The sequence below is a fragment of the Aspergillus fumigatus genome, chromosome 1 (genome assembly GCF_000002655.1).
Source record: "Aspergillus fumigatus Af293 chromosome 1, whole genome shotgun sequence".
NCBI lineage: Eukaryota > Fungi > Ascomycota > Eurotiomycetes > Eurotiales > Aspergillaceae > Aspergillus > Aspergillus fumigatus.
The window spans coordinates 4206469-4218478 of record NC_007194.1 but is presented as its reverse complement, the minus strand read 5'-3'; the positions used below and the strand labels follow the sequence as shown (position 1 = coordinate 4218478).

Below are 12010 nucleotides of genomic sequence, written 5' to 3'. Positions count from 1 at the left end.
ATGAAGTCGGAATGAAGTAGCTGGTCAACGCATAATAATCGTACTTAACACTGAGATGCAGCTGGCGCAAATTTCTGCCGTATGACTTCATCACATAAAGGCAAAAGTTACAGTGCCCTATTCTAAGGTGCTTACCTCTCTACCTAATCTATCTACAGCTAATTTTTCGCTTGGAGGACTCATATCGAAATAATAATCATACTATGTCATACTGTTATTATTACTATTATTTTAATTATTATTACCTCTCTACTCTGTACTGAGCGAGACATCTGTGCCTGCAGCTCGGCCAAGCCAGCAATGCATTAAACTGCATTATTAGTGATCATCCTCGGATATGCACACCATGGGTATATGGCTGCTTTAGGGAACACCTCCGTACAAATCTCAACAGTCTCGTCTAGCCGTTCATCATTGCGCAACACCCTGCCACTCGCCGAGTCTCAAAGACACGGTTCTCTTTCCTAGAAAGTGTCCTTCGCCCGTCGGGGATGTGACATGAGTCCTCCCGATAGCTCCACTCATCCAGCCATGAAGACTTGGTTTCATGGTGACATGGTACCCTTAAGTCTCCGGCTCTCAGCGGAGTAAGTCGATCTGGAAGCCACTCCGCTGCTAAGGACCCTCGGCCAGACGTGTTGCCTAGGTACTTTCCATCTTTTTGATTTCTCAAGAAGCTTCTCTGGTGTTCGCTGCTTGATAATCCAGGCAGTTTTCATCATCATTCATCCGCGTTGGTTTTGACTCCGCCCCGCTTGTTTTCTTGAAAAAGTGGGCTACATCGTACGTCCTTGCGTAGGGCCATTAGGAAGGTACAATATATAAATCAGTACTGCTCTTCGTAGCCACAGATTAGCTATTTATTGTTGAAACCCCTCTCGAAGCTTTCTATACACATTATCTTCCCAATCATCCATATACACTTCATACACTCACCATCAAAATGAGCTCAAACAAGGCCCTCGTCTTCAAGAAAGTCCCCGAAGGATACCCAGTCCCCGGCGAGCACCTTACCATCGAGCCTGTCGAGTATGACGCCAACACCCCCGCCCCCGAGAATGGTGTTGTCCTACAGTCCCTCTACACCAGCTTTGACCCCTACATGCGTGGCCGCATGCGCCCCGCTCACGTCAAGTCATACTCTCCCGCTTTCGAGCTTGGCAAGCCCATCGACAGCACAACGATTGCGAAGGTCCTCCGCTCCAACAATGCTTCTTTCAAGGAAGGCGATCTGGTCATCGGCTTCGTCCCCATCCAGGAGTACATCGTTCTCGATGGCTCCCAGGTTGCCCGCATCCGCCCTCTCGAGAACCCCCTCGGCATCGAGGACATCCGTGTGTTCCTCGGTGCTCTGGGTATGCCCGGTCTGACCGCCTACTCTTCCCTTTACGAGATCGGTAAGCCCAAGAAGGGCGAGACCATCTTCGTCTCAGCTGCGAGCGGCGCTGTCGGACAGCTCGTTGGTCAGTTGGCTAAGCACGAGGGTCTCAAGGTCATCGGCAGTGTTGGTTCTGACGAGAAGCTCGAGTACATCACCAAGGACCTGGGCTTTGACGGTGGTTTCAACTACAAGAAGGAAAAGCCCGCTGATGCTCTGGCCCGCCTGGCGCCCCAGGGTATCGACATCTACTACGAGAACGTCGGTGGCGAGCACCTCGAGGCGGCTCTGGACGCTATGAACAACTTTGGTCGTGTCGTTGTCTGCGGCCTGATCTCCCAATACAACACTGCTCCTTACCCCATCAAGAACATCCACAATGTGCTGATCAAGCGTATTGACATGCGTGGCTTCATCGTCAGCGACCCTGGCATGGGTGACAAGTACACTGAAGAGCACCAGAAGAACGTGCAGAAGTGGATCAAGGAGGGCTCTTTCAAGGCTCTTCTGCACGAGACCACCGGTATCGACAATGCCGCCGAGGGTCTGGTGGGTATCTTCTACGGTAAGAACAAGGGCAAGGCTGTCCTGAAGTTCTAGATGGGAGGTAGAGCGTTGAAAAAAAATCCTGCATGTTAATAGTAAAATCATCTCATAGACACGTTATAACGAGATATAAGCGAAAATGAATTACATATGCCTGGCGCAAAAACATTTCTCAGATTTGGTCTCCGGTAATCGAGGTCCGCACATGTGGATAGACGTCCACTGCGATGTCCAGTGAAAACACGTAGTTTGTGAACATCTCTGCAGACCCCAGTATCTGATACATCGACATACTTGAACCTGAATACAATACTAGAAAAGTGACAGCTTGAAGCATCCGCAAGACCCCATACAAATCCATCTGCCGGAACATCGGCCATTTTCGGCTGGGCGGAGAGTCACTGGCGAATCAGAGTGCGCACAATGTGATGACCGCATCCCGAATCGGATTCCCGAGGTTCCAGTTCAACTTCACGATCTCAAGCGTTGCTACTGCCTTAGGTTCAGGACTCCTAAACGCCCTCAGGTCTGCAGTGCAGCTCGCTTTAGGATATTGCTTGGACCGACTTCTCAGTATATCGACACGATGGCTTCGATTGCGCGCCAGTCCCTCCTTTCCAGGCACTCTTGCCTGTCTGCCTTCCGGTCGCCCTTGGTGAACAAGAACGTGTCGCAGGTTGTGGCTTTCCATGCTTCTGCGAAGAAGCAGATTCTACCTCCTCTGCCTCGTGAGTTACTCTTTGATTTGTTTATGAAGGCTCTGATGGTGACGGGTGGTGATTGTGGGGTGTTGCGTGAATCAGGAGGGGCGTACGGAATGGAGTGAGCTAACAGGTTATGTACAGAGGTCATCCAGGGAACAAGTATGTCAAAAGCTTCTTTATTAACAGGATCAAACTCTTGAAAGATGCGAAGCGGAATACACGCCGTTTCTCTGCCAAAATCTCGTTCCACAGCATTCGATACATTCAGGCGTAATACTCGAAACAGAAGAATGATGGACTGACACAAGACTCCCCCAGTGAACGACCCTGCTCCTATTCCCAAGCCTCACCCTTCAGAGGGTAGCTACCACTGGACATTCGAGAGGTGCGTGATGAGTGGTTTTGGTTTCTGAAGACTCAGGTGGAGGGGAGTACAAATCAAGACAATCAACGCTAATGTGGATCTAGACTCGTCTCTGTCGGACTGATCCCTCTGACCATCGCTCCGTTCGCTGCCGGCTCCCTGAACCCTGTCATGGATTCCGTCCTCTGTGCCCTGCTGGTCCTCCACTCCCACATTGGTTTCCAGTATGTCTAGCCGTTCGACGTTTAACAGGCAATCGAAACTGACAGGTGACAGTGCCTCTATCATCGACTACTTCCCCAAGCGCCGCGTCCCCAAGACCAAGACGTTCCTGGACTGGCTGCTGCGTGCTTTCACTGTTACCACCGCCGTCGGTCTGTACGAGTTCGAGACAAACGATGTTGGTATCACAGAGGCCATCAAGCGGGTGTGGAAGGCATAGGCCAATATTTGAGGGTGTTGTTTGAATTTTGCATTTGAGTTCGATGATTCTTCCCAGGCGTCTGCCTATGTACATGTGCCAGATTCTCTATTTGCCTCGTCAAGCTAGCCTGCTTTGGCTATAAAATGTAAACCGAAGACTTTCTCTATACCAATATCCTTTTCACATCGATGGAATCTATAGCAGACGACCAGCGTAGTATCATGTCAGAGGATATCATCATGAGCCCAAGACCGAGCACCCAACCGCTTTACTCCTCCTCTTCCTCATCACCCTCCAACATTTCGTCCCCATTATCATCATCCGCCTTGGCCATCACCTTCTCAATCAACTTCAGAGCCGCCTTCAACGGCAAACCCACAACATTATCCCAGCTCCCCTGAATACTCTCCACAAGAATTGACCCCAGCCCCTGTAACCCATACCCCCCGGCCTTATCCGCCCCCTCCCTCGTCCGCACATACGCCACAATCAGATCATCCGTCACATCCCGATCAAACACCACATCCGTCTCCTCGATGTGCGTCTCAAGCGCATACCCCGGCTGCCGCGCGCTCTCCAGCGGCGCCATCGCCACCATCGCAGTGTAAACCTTATGCATGCGATTATCGCGCAGCATCTTCAGCATAGCGATGTGCTGGGCCTCCGAGCGCGGCTTCTCCAATATCGATCCCGACAGATTATCCACCACGACGGTATCAGCCGCCAGGATCAGCGCCGGTTCGCCCTTCTCCTCGTTGTTGATTTCGGCGGAGTACACGGCCTGGGCTTTTTTGGTTGCCGTTGCGAGGACGTACTCGAAGGGTTCCATTGTCTTTGGGAAGTCCTCGACGGCATCGCTTGGGATGACTTCGAAGGGGAGGCCCAGGAGGGAGAGGATCTGGCGACGCCGGGGTGAGGCCGAGGCGAGGATTACGCGTTTGGTGCGCAGGTGGTTGAGGACGGGGAGGGAGAGCGGTGGTGGGCGTGGGAGACGAGGGGTGGGTGCAGCGCTGGCATCGTAGGCTGGCGGCGGGTCGGGGGTGATGTCGTCGACCTGCGACAGTAGTTTGTCTTTCGAGTCGGCCATTGCCTTGCGTGTGTTTTGGTGGGGTTGCAGAGGTGTGAGGAGCGTGGGATAATATATGTTGTCTGAAGCAAAAGTTGACCTCGTTTGGTGTGGGGTACATGAAAGATAATATACCCCAATTGGAGTAGCGCTTGACTCGTTCGGTAGCCCGATTGACCACTTATCTTCTGGGCCATCAGGTACTGTATACATCGGCAGGTACTATACCTGTAACTATTGTGCTTGGATACGTATGGTATGCTAGTAGGAACAGTCAAACTATTTACAACATCAACGGAGAGGTTAGCGCCCTGTCTGGCAGTCCTTTGAACAAGACATGGTATGCTCAACCTTCAATCCAGTTATAGACGACAGTAGTCTAGTTTCATGTGGAGCAAGCGCTGTCTGTCTTGATGCATCCCTTCGACTAGCCTGGAAAGCATAACGGGGTTTGCAGTGACTTTGATTCAATAAATGGTAAAGATACATCAAATCGAGGAGCTCCTGTTGTCAAGGAGGTACCACCTCTCCGGCTCAGACGGCAGTGTTTATGTACGTTAGGTTGGCAAGTCCTGCATAGCTTGTTGCTACTCCCATTCCGCTTGGTTTCATGTGACAAAATCTCCGGACTCGCCGCGGGGTAAGATTGAGTGCTTCGAGAAGTATGCGCACCTGGCCATTTTGTGAATGACCCGACCATCATTATCACGCGCAATACCCCGCGTAACCTTAGGAAACGTCAGCGCATAAACCGTGGAAGTTCTTGCGACAAGAGCGTACGCGAACAGCCAACGGGATCTCTAGGCTCGCTCAGTTCTTAGGACTGGATTCTTATTTTCAGCAGAGGGCCGCGATGATACAGTCCTCTCGGACGAGTTGGCGTCATCAGTGTCAGAAAGAGGCCTCTGGCGCTGACTTCTCGACCTGAGACCACAGATGCAAGTAAAATAGGAGAAACTGCAACCACGCCGTGTGGACCAGTATTCGGAGCATGCAAGAGCAGTCATGAAGATGCTGCAGACCACAATGATAGGGACGAAAACTAGGACGACAGCGAGAATTGTAGTTTGGTATCGATAGAACCAGTCGTTGGACATGATTAGTGTTATCCAAAACGTCTGAGATGCGATCGGTACTGGTATGCTGACAAGTAGAGGGTGTTCCCTGCGTTTGGGAATTCAAGAATGAGAGAGGTTGATGACGGTCGCTGGGGACGAATATCAACGGCAGGTGCGAGTTGGGATGTGCTCTAAGTCTGATGAACATCCCAAGGCAGCGACAACAGGTCCATGTATTCGACTCTTTGGAGGGATAACGGAGCCAACGACCAGCATTAGTAAAATTATATCCAGGAGTAAAGCTATTCATGTGCTTCCCCAATTGGAGGAATAATCATCTCCTTGATCGAAGCCAACTTGGAATCATCCAGACGAGAAAAGCGTATCTACCGGGGACATCAGTACACAAAGATAGAGATAATCAACGCATACATACCATCTCATCGGTGGCACCGCGAGCAGCATTTCCAAACAACATTTGATCCGAATGACTCGCCTCAATTTCATATTGAACACGCTTCGCCCAAATACCGTCCCAATGCCAATCACCAGGAAGCCGAGCCTGCGGACTTCCTCGTTTGGAATTGCTCGTGGCCGATTCACTATTTTCTCTTCTGTGTGCCTTCCATGCGTGCCACGCACTTGGGTTTCCCGCAGCTTCGAGAGGCAAGGAGTCAAGGACGTTCTCATCGTCAAAGGTCGATCGGATATAGTTTAGCAGCACTGCTACCGGTACTGTTTTCCTTGCGTCCGAAGCAGTTCCTTTGTCCTTGGTGAGATTCTGGCCTCCCTCTGCACCAGTGGGCTGATCTGAGGAAGGAGACGAAGGACCATCTGTCGATGCCGTCTCCCCTTCACCAGCATTCCGTCCATTCACACTCACTGGCCTGGATGAGCCTGTTGACTGTCGTCCTGTCTTCCGTGCCCGCCCAAACCAATGAGGGAAGCCATGTCGTAGACTGAATCCACCAGGGGGGAGTCGCTCCTCATCCGTCGCGCTAACAGGGTCTTCGGTCGAGGCGCCAGTGCTGAAGGTATATGTAGTAAGGGGTACAATTAAAGGATGGAAAACATCGGTCGAAAAGGTGACGATGGGTGGAAGCTCGGGATAGGAGTCGGGAAATCGGAGCTGGAATCGGAGGACAGCAGAGGCATAAGGGCCTGTGATCGAGTCAATTCAAGTCCTCGCAAGACGACGGGGTCAGGGAAAACATACCCGATCGCACAAATATTACGCCTGACCAAAGGGTAGGATCGCCTGGCGTGATGGACATGTAGATTCCCGAGGGGGTTGCATGTTTCAAGCTGGCACTGCATGACGCACTTAGCAAACGTAACATTGCCACCACCGTTCAAGGAGAGGCAGTCGTACTCACAATTCAAGCAGGAGTTGTTGTCTACGTAGAGCAGGGATATGTGGTAATCTGGATGAGGACATTGTGCTGATGGGTCGGTCAATTATTTAGCATGGGTTTGGGTTTATGTGTCCTCCTGCAGCTGGTGCTGAGAGGCCTGTGGCCGTTGGCAAAAACAACCAAGATCCTAAGTCCGGTATCTCCGCCAATAAATCATGATAAACAGAGGAGTGTACAGAACGTTTGGGAGTCATCAATTCGTCTCAGATTCTATATAAATTTATGTCGCTCTAATAGATTCTAATCTACGCTTGCACGTCGAAATTATCGCCCCTGCATCTGAATAGGCATCTTCTCCCACTCATTGGCTCGGAGCAGCCCCAAAATCATCATTCCTTCTCCAACTCCCTCATAGATGCCACCAGTAACTCCTTCCACCCACCAGGCTGCTAGGTTCGTAAATGCTGTGCCGACCTTTCCCTCGTTCAGTCGAAGCACCGTCGACCCCAGACTGACACTCCCCTTGCCCAGACTATCAGCAGCATCCAATGTCGCCGTCACAAGACGCTCTGTGATCCGATGCGACCTCTCATACCGGTACACCTGCTGCAGCAAGATCTTCACATACGGCAGCAAGAACTGCACAATGAGAAAGAACTGCACAATACTAGACGCCAGTAAGCGGTGCAGGTATGAGCGCTCCGTCGGATACCGCGTCCCAGCGCCCTGATTGGCCATGGTAACAGCGGCTTCAGCTCCGGGCTGTACAGCCGAGGACGCCGCAAGCGTAACCTTTACCCTGGCGGGAAGATTGTGTTGAATCGTCATTGATTCCTCGTCGGTCAGGTCCGCCGGCAGAGCGTCGAGCAGGTAACCCAGCGCATTGATGTACAGGGAGCGGACAAAGCGGCCGTCGCAGGTGGATTGCTGCGCTTCGTATCCCGCGTTGCGGAGAAGACTGAACGCTGTTGTCAATATCAGCATACTATTTCATCACATATAATCGCTCATTGCCTATGGAGGGAAAAGTAAGATGCATACCGGGAATCACCCGATTCCACCGCAGCCCAGACTCAACCTCATACTTCGCTAGCATCGAACCCCGATCCATCGCATCGCCCTCACTCCCCTCATCATGATCCAGGGCCTCCAATGTCTTCCCCGACGAAGACGAAGCCGAGGACCTGGAATCGTACGACTCCGGACAAACACTACTCCCCGCAGTCGCAGGGCGCCGAGACTCTTCGGCCCCCAACTCGCTCGCCGCCGACGATGGCGGTCTACAATAACCCAAGTCCGATGTTGAGAATGGAGCCAAAGTACGAAGAGCATCCGCTTGTCGCATCGGCCCTACCAGTCCGTCGGTTGCTGTGTCAGAACGATCGCGATCGGCCGATCCCATGGCCTGGTGAAGAGAGAAATTAAGACGGGGAATCCGCCTTCTGATCGCAGCAGGAAGTGCGGGAAGTAAAACTGGAAGACCAGTTGAGTAGGCCATGGTAACAGTTCTTGACGCTGTTGGCTCCATTTAAAATTACCTGTCGGTGGACTTGAGCTGATTGCCACAGCTCTCAGGACATCCAAGACGCGGGTCTCACAAGCCTTTCAGAGAACAGTGTGACCTGGGTTATTCAACATGTTGAAACGCCACATGTGAAAGAGTTGAGAAATTTTAGCTGCAGATGCCAAACAACATGGAAAATGTCCGAATATGCAGGTAAAGGTGAAACCGTTTGTCACAACGGCTGGCTTTCACATGCCAAATCATCGCCCGGGTCGTGGCAAACAAAACAAAAGCGACCAATCTACTCTCTGATAATAATCAGGAAGCGAAAACCAGCACCTGTCTGGATCATAATTGCTATCAGACTGTCAATGGAAACAGTAGGGCAAAGTACAACCCGTCATAAGCATGACTAAGGCCAACTGCTGAGTAATTAACCAACCGAAACACCTGTCCTGTGGACGTGGTCGGAAGGTCGAGCGCTGTGTCCCTTGCACGCCCTATCAATGACAGTCGGCGGCCCAGCCCAATCACAGACGGACCCTGCGGCACTCTCAGCTCGTTCTACGCCTTTGACATGATCAGGTCGAAGTATATTTATCAAAAGAAAATTTTATTGGTATATAAGAACTAACGCTGCACTTTATAACGATGTATATTTATCATTCAAAGCATTCATTCAAAGCATACGCAGGGAAGACAAGAAGAGAACGAACAAACAGGAAAGGAAACTTTTCCTATGACCCCTCTCATGTCCAACATGTGTGACACTCGCTCATCAGATACTAACGTCCCTCATGTGGACTCAAACCCCAACAGCGCTAGGGTAGAACGGATCTCCGATCGACGCCTGATCTTGCTGGGCGACGGCTCCAGTTTGTTTCGGACTGGGAATATTGATAGGTGCTGACCCGACGTTGGAGAGCGGTGCAGCAGCATCGGTAGAGCCTGCCAGTTTGTATACGTCGCCCTCGGGTACTAACGCGCTATTGCGCGTATGTTCTTGTTCTACTCCAAACATCATGCCATCCATCTCGTCAATATGCATTTCACCATACCGATCATTGAGTTGTTGCAGAAACTCCGGTTCGAATCCCATCTGAACGAATTGGTCGACTGACCCAGTGGCAGGCGTGGAGAAAGAAGAAACACCGGCAGAGAAGTTGCTTCCCCAGTCGGTCGAAAGACCGGAATTGACTCCAGACGGCGCAATTCCAAAGCTACCGGTAAAACTGGCAGCCGAGCTTCCCGGCATACTCGGGGCAGCTGAGGATCGACCGGTCCCCGCAAACGTAGGACTTCGCAGTGCTGGACTGAAACTCTCGGGTTTCAAAGGCATCTTGTCACATAACGACCTTGCCAGAGGATTGCCTTCGACTGGAGGCTGTCTTAGGCCGCCATGAGCCGCGAAGGGAGGCTGCATGTTCAGGTTATCTAATTGAATATGCTCCGAGTCAGGTACAACCTCAAGACCCGTGTCACGCTTGAGGATACTCAGCCAGACTGGATTGTCGGCGCTGGTTTGGTTCCAAGGGTCAGTATTGCCATATATGACAATCCGGGCTTGGTCCTGAATCATTTGATCCGTCGGTATAATGCCTTCTGCAACTTGCTTGTGGATATATGCAGTGAGCTCGCGCTGGAGACGATGGAAACAATTCACATCGTTAGGTTCAATGAGCCCAGGAGACGCAGTAGTTGGTGAACAACACGACTGTCCGAGAAATTTGGAGGTTGTGTAAGGGTTCAATGTTTTCCGATCTTGACCAATAAGGTAAGGAGGCATAGCATTTTCCACTAAGCCTTGAACGAATGGTTCGAAGCCCCAATCCCCTTGCCATTGGGTCATATCAGCGCCGTTTTTGAAGTGTGCAGCCAGGTGTTCCACACGATCTTTCCAGGTCGTGAGGGTTGTGCCACAGAATCCGCAACGCGATTTCAATTCTGTGGTTGTGCTTTGCCATTGGTTCATATATGAATTGAACTTGACATTGTGCATCAGTCGAAGATGCTGGTTGAGATGGTCCTTGCGGTAAAATGTTCGCTCCGCCAGAGTCTTCTCTTGACAGGTACTATAGCAGTGGGATTCCAGATGGTCTGTGTCTGGGTCACTCGCCATGCAAAAGACACAGCGATTGGCTCCGTTGACGTACACCACACCTCCCTGAGGTGAGCAGGTCCACTTGTCGAGGGCAAGGTGCAACGACTTCTCGTGCCGCTGCCAGTCATACTTGGTAGCAAACGTTTCAGTACAGAATGTGCATTGGAATATGCGAGAGTTGCGAGCCTTCTGTTGATTGAAAGTGTTCAAGGCTGTCGAGGGCTTGCGACGACGACGACGTTCCTTCCTTTCCATTGAGCCAAAGGACTCCAAGGAGGACCGATGGGAGAAGGCAGAGGCAAAGGACAGGTCAGAGACGGATGAACGACTGACTGACCGACTTTCACCCAAGCTGCTGATGGATGGGGCCTTGAATATATTGGAGTTGGCATGGCTTGAGTCATTGCTGGATCCCTTCCTAGAAAGGGAACGCACGTGACCTGGCTGTCGTGTTGAATCCAAAGGGTTGTTCACCAGGGCTCGAAGAATATCGGTGGTGGAAGCAGGTTCGTTTTCAGGTGGAGAGTACTTCCATCGCTCAAGGGGCGTCATGAGCGCAATGTTCGGTTGCTGCTGCTGTTGCTGCCCGGGAATGTTTATGGCACCTGGAACCGACGAATTGCTGGGCGGCAAGGGTCGGGCCTTTCCACGCCGCCTCGCGTTGGCCAGCCAGTTGCTAATTTGGGATCTCTTCAGACCCGTGCGCTTTTTCAATTCGTCTTTTTCTTGCTCGGACGGATACGGATGGTCCAGGTGCTCCAGAAGCCATGTTTTGAGGATCCGTACGGCGTCGCGGGAAAGACGAGAACTGCTCTTCCTCCCCCGGCCTTCCATATCTTCCGAGATGGTCATCCCCGTAAGTGATTTTAGCGTCTTCCTTCCCTTTGGACCAACTGTTGGGATATCTGCGTTCTCTGAGATCGACTGGAGAGTTTCCATGTACTTGCCAGGCTTCTTGGCGTGCGTGAAGCTGCACTCTCGGAACAAAATTACGCAGCACGTGCAGCCATTCTGCAAGGCTCCTCTGTCTGAAATGAAGCAGTCCAGGTTCATATGCCTGCAAAAGTCGCAGGGCTCCTTGGCTCGATGGATTGGAAGAGCATTATTGGATTGCGCATTGACTGACGGGGCTTCCGTCTGCGGGTTGAGAGCATCCTGCTCCGGCAGATCATTGGGAAAGTCCAATGGCTGCTCACGTAGAAGGGATTCGTAGTTTTCAATTGCGTCGTTCTCATCGAGCTCAAACCTGTCCGAAGCCACCTCGTCGTCTGGGGCATGGGAGCCGAAAGAGGCTCCGTCGAAATCGAAGTATTCCATTTTCAGGGATACTTTCGACACCGATGCCGTATTGACTCAGTGCTAGTTGATCGACCTCAACTAATTGAGGTCAACAGTGTGTGTTCGAGTCGACTCAATATGGGGATAGAAATGAGGTAGAGTGAGAGCAGGTGTATGATTGAAAGTTCAGAGTGGATGGAGGAGCTGATGGAGGGAAGTGGACAGACAGTCC

The 12010-nt window shown here is 51.4% G+C and overlaps 6 protein-coding genes across 6 annotated transcripts; 2 read left to right on the top strand and 4 right to left on the bottom strand.

Moving 5' to 3' along the window:
- The first annotated feature begins 547 nt into the window (after nt 1–547).
- AFUA_1G15610 (MDR family NADP-dependent oxidoreductase) lies at nt 548–2092 on the top strand. The gene has a single exon (XM_747834.2). The coding sequence runs from the start codon at nt 944–946 to the stop codon at nt 1976–1978; it is 1035 nt and encodes a 344-aa protein (XP_752927.1). The 5' UTR covers nt 548–943; the 3' UTR covers nt 1979–2092.
- Nucleotides 2093–2377: 285 nt separating this feature from the next.
- On the top strand, nt 2378–3434 carry AFUA_1G15590 (CybS family protein; the record flags this gene model as incomplete). The annotated part of the gene is made up of 5 exons (XM_747833.2): nt 2378–2652; nt 2770–2787; nt 2947–3013; nt 3097–3216; nt 3269–3434. Exons 1-5 carry the CDS (start codon nt 2511–2513, stop codon nt 3432–3434), a joined length of 513 nt encoding a protein of 170 aa, XP_752926.1. The 5' UTR covers nt 2378–2510.
- A 250-nt stretch (nt 3435–3684) lies between these two features.
- Nucleotides 3685–4503, bottom strand: AFUA_1G15580 (nucleotide diphosphatase; the record flags this gene model as incomplete). The annotated part of the gene is made up of 1 exon (XM_747832.1): nt 3685–4503. The coding sequence occupies one exon, from the start codon at nt 4501–4503 to the stop codon at nt 3685–3687; it is 819 nt and encodes a 272-aa protein (XP_752925.1).
- Nucleotides 4504–4699: 196 nt separating this feature from the next.
- AFUA_1G15570 (putative ubiquitin-conjugating enzyme) lies at nt 4700–6884 on the bottom strand. Its single transcript, XM_747831.2, has 4 exons — nt 6757–6884; nt 5977–6701; nt 5263–5926; nt 4700–5210 (listed from the first exon to the last, which is right to left on the bottom strand). Exons 1-3 carry the CDS (start codon nt 6878–6880, stop codon nt 5843–5845), a joined length of 933 nt encoding a protein of 310 aa, XP_752924.2. The 5' UTR covers nt 6881–6884; the 3' UTR covers nt 4700–5210; nt 5263–5842.
- A 253-nt stretch (nt 6885–7137) lies between these two features.
- Nucleotides 7138–8946, bottom strand: AFUA_1G15560 (uncharacterized protein). Its single transcript, XM_747830.2, has 2 exons — nt 7937–8946; nt 7138–7860 (listed from the first exon to the last, which is right to left on the bottom strand). Exons 1-2 carry the CDS (start codon nt 8421–8423, stop codon nt 7220–7222), a joined length of 1128 nt encoding a protein of 375 aa, XP_752923.1. The 5' UTR covers nt 8424–8946; the 3' UTR covers nt 7138–7219.
- Nucleotides 8947–9204: 258 nt separating this feature from the next.
- Nucleotides 9205–11817, bottom strand: AFUA_1G15550 (putative homeobox and C2H2 transcription factor; the record flags this gene model as incomplete). The annotated part of the gene is made up of 1 exon (XM_747829.1): nt 9205–11817. One exon carries the CDS (start codon nt 11815–11817, stop codon nt 9205–9207), a length of 2613 nt encoding a protein of 870 aa, XP_752922.1.
- Nucleotides 11818–12010: the final 193 nt, after the last annotated feature.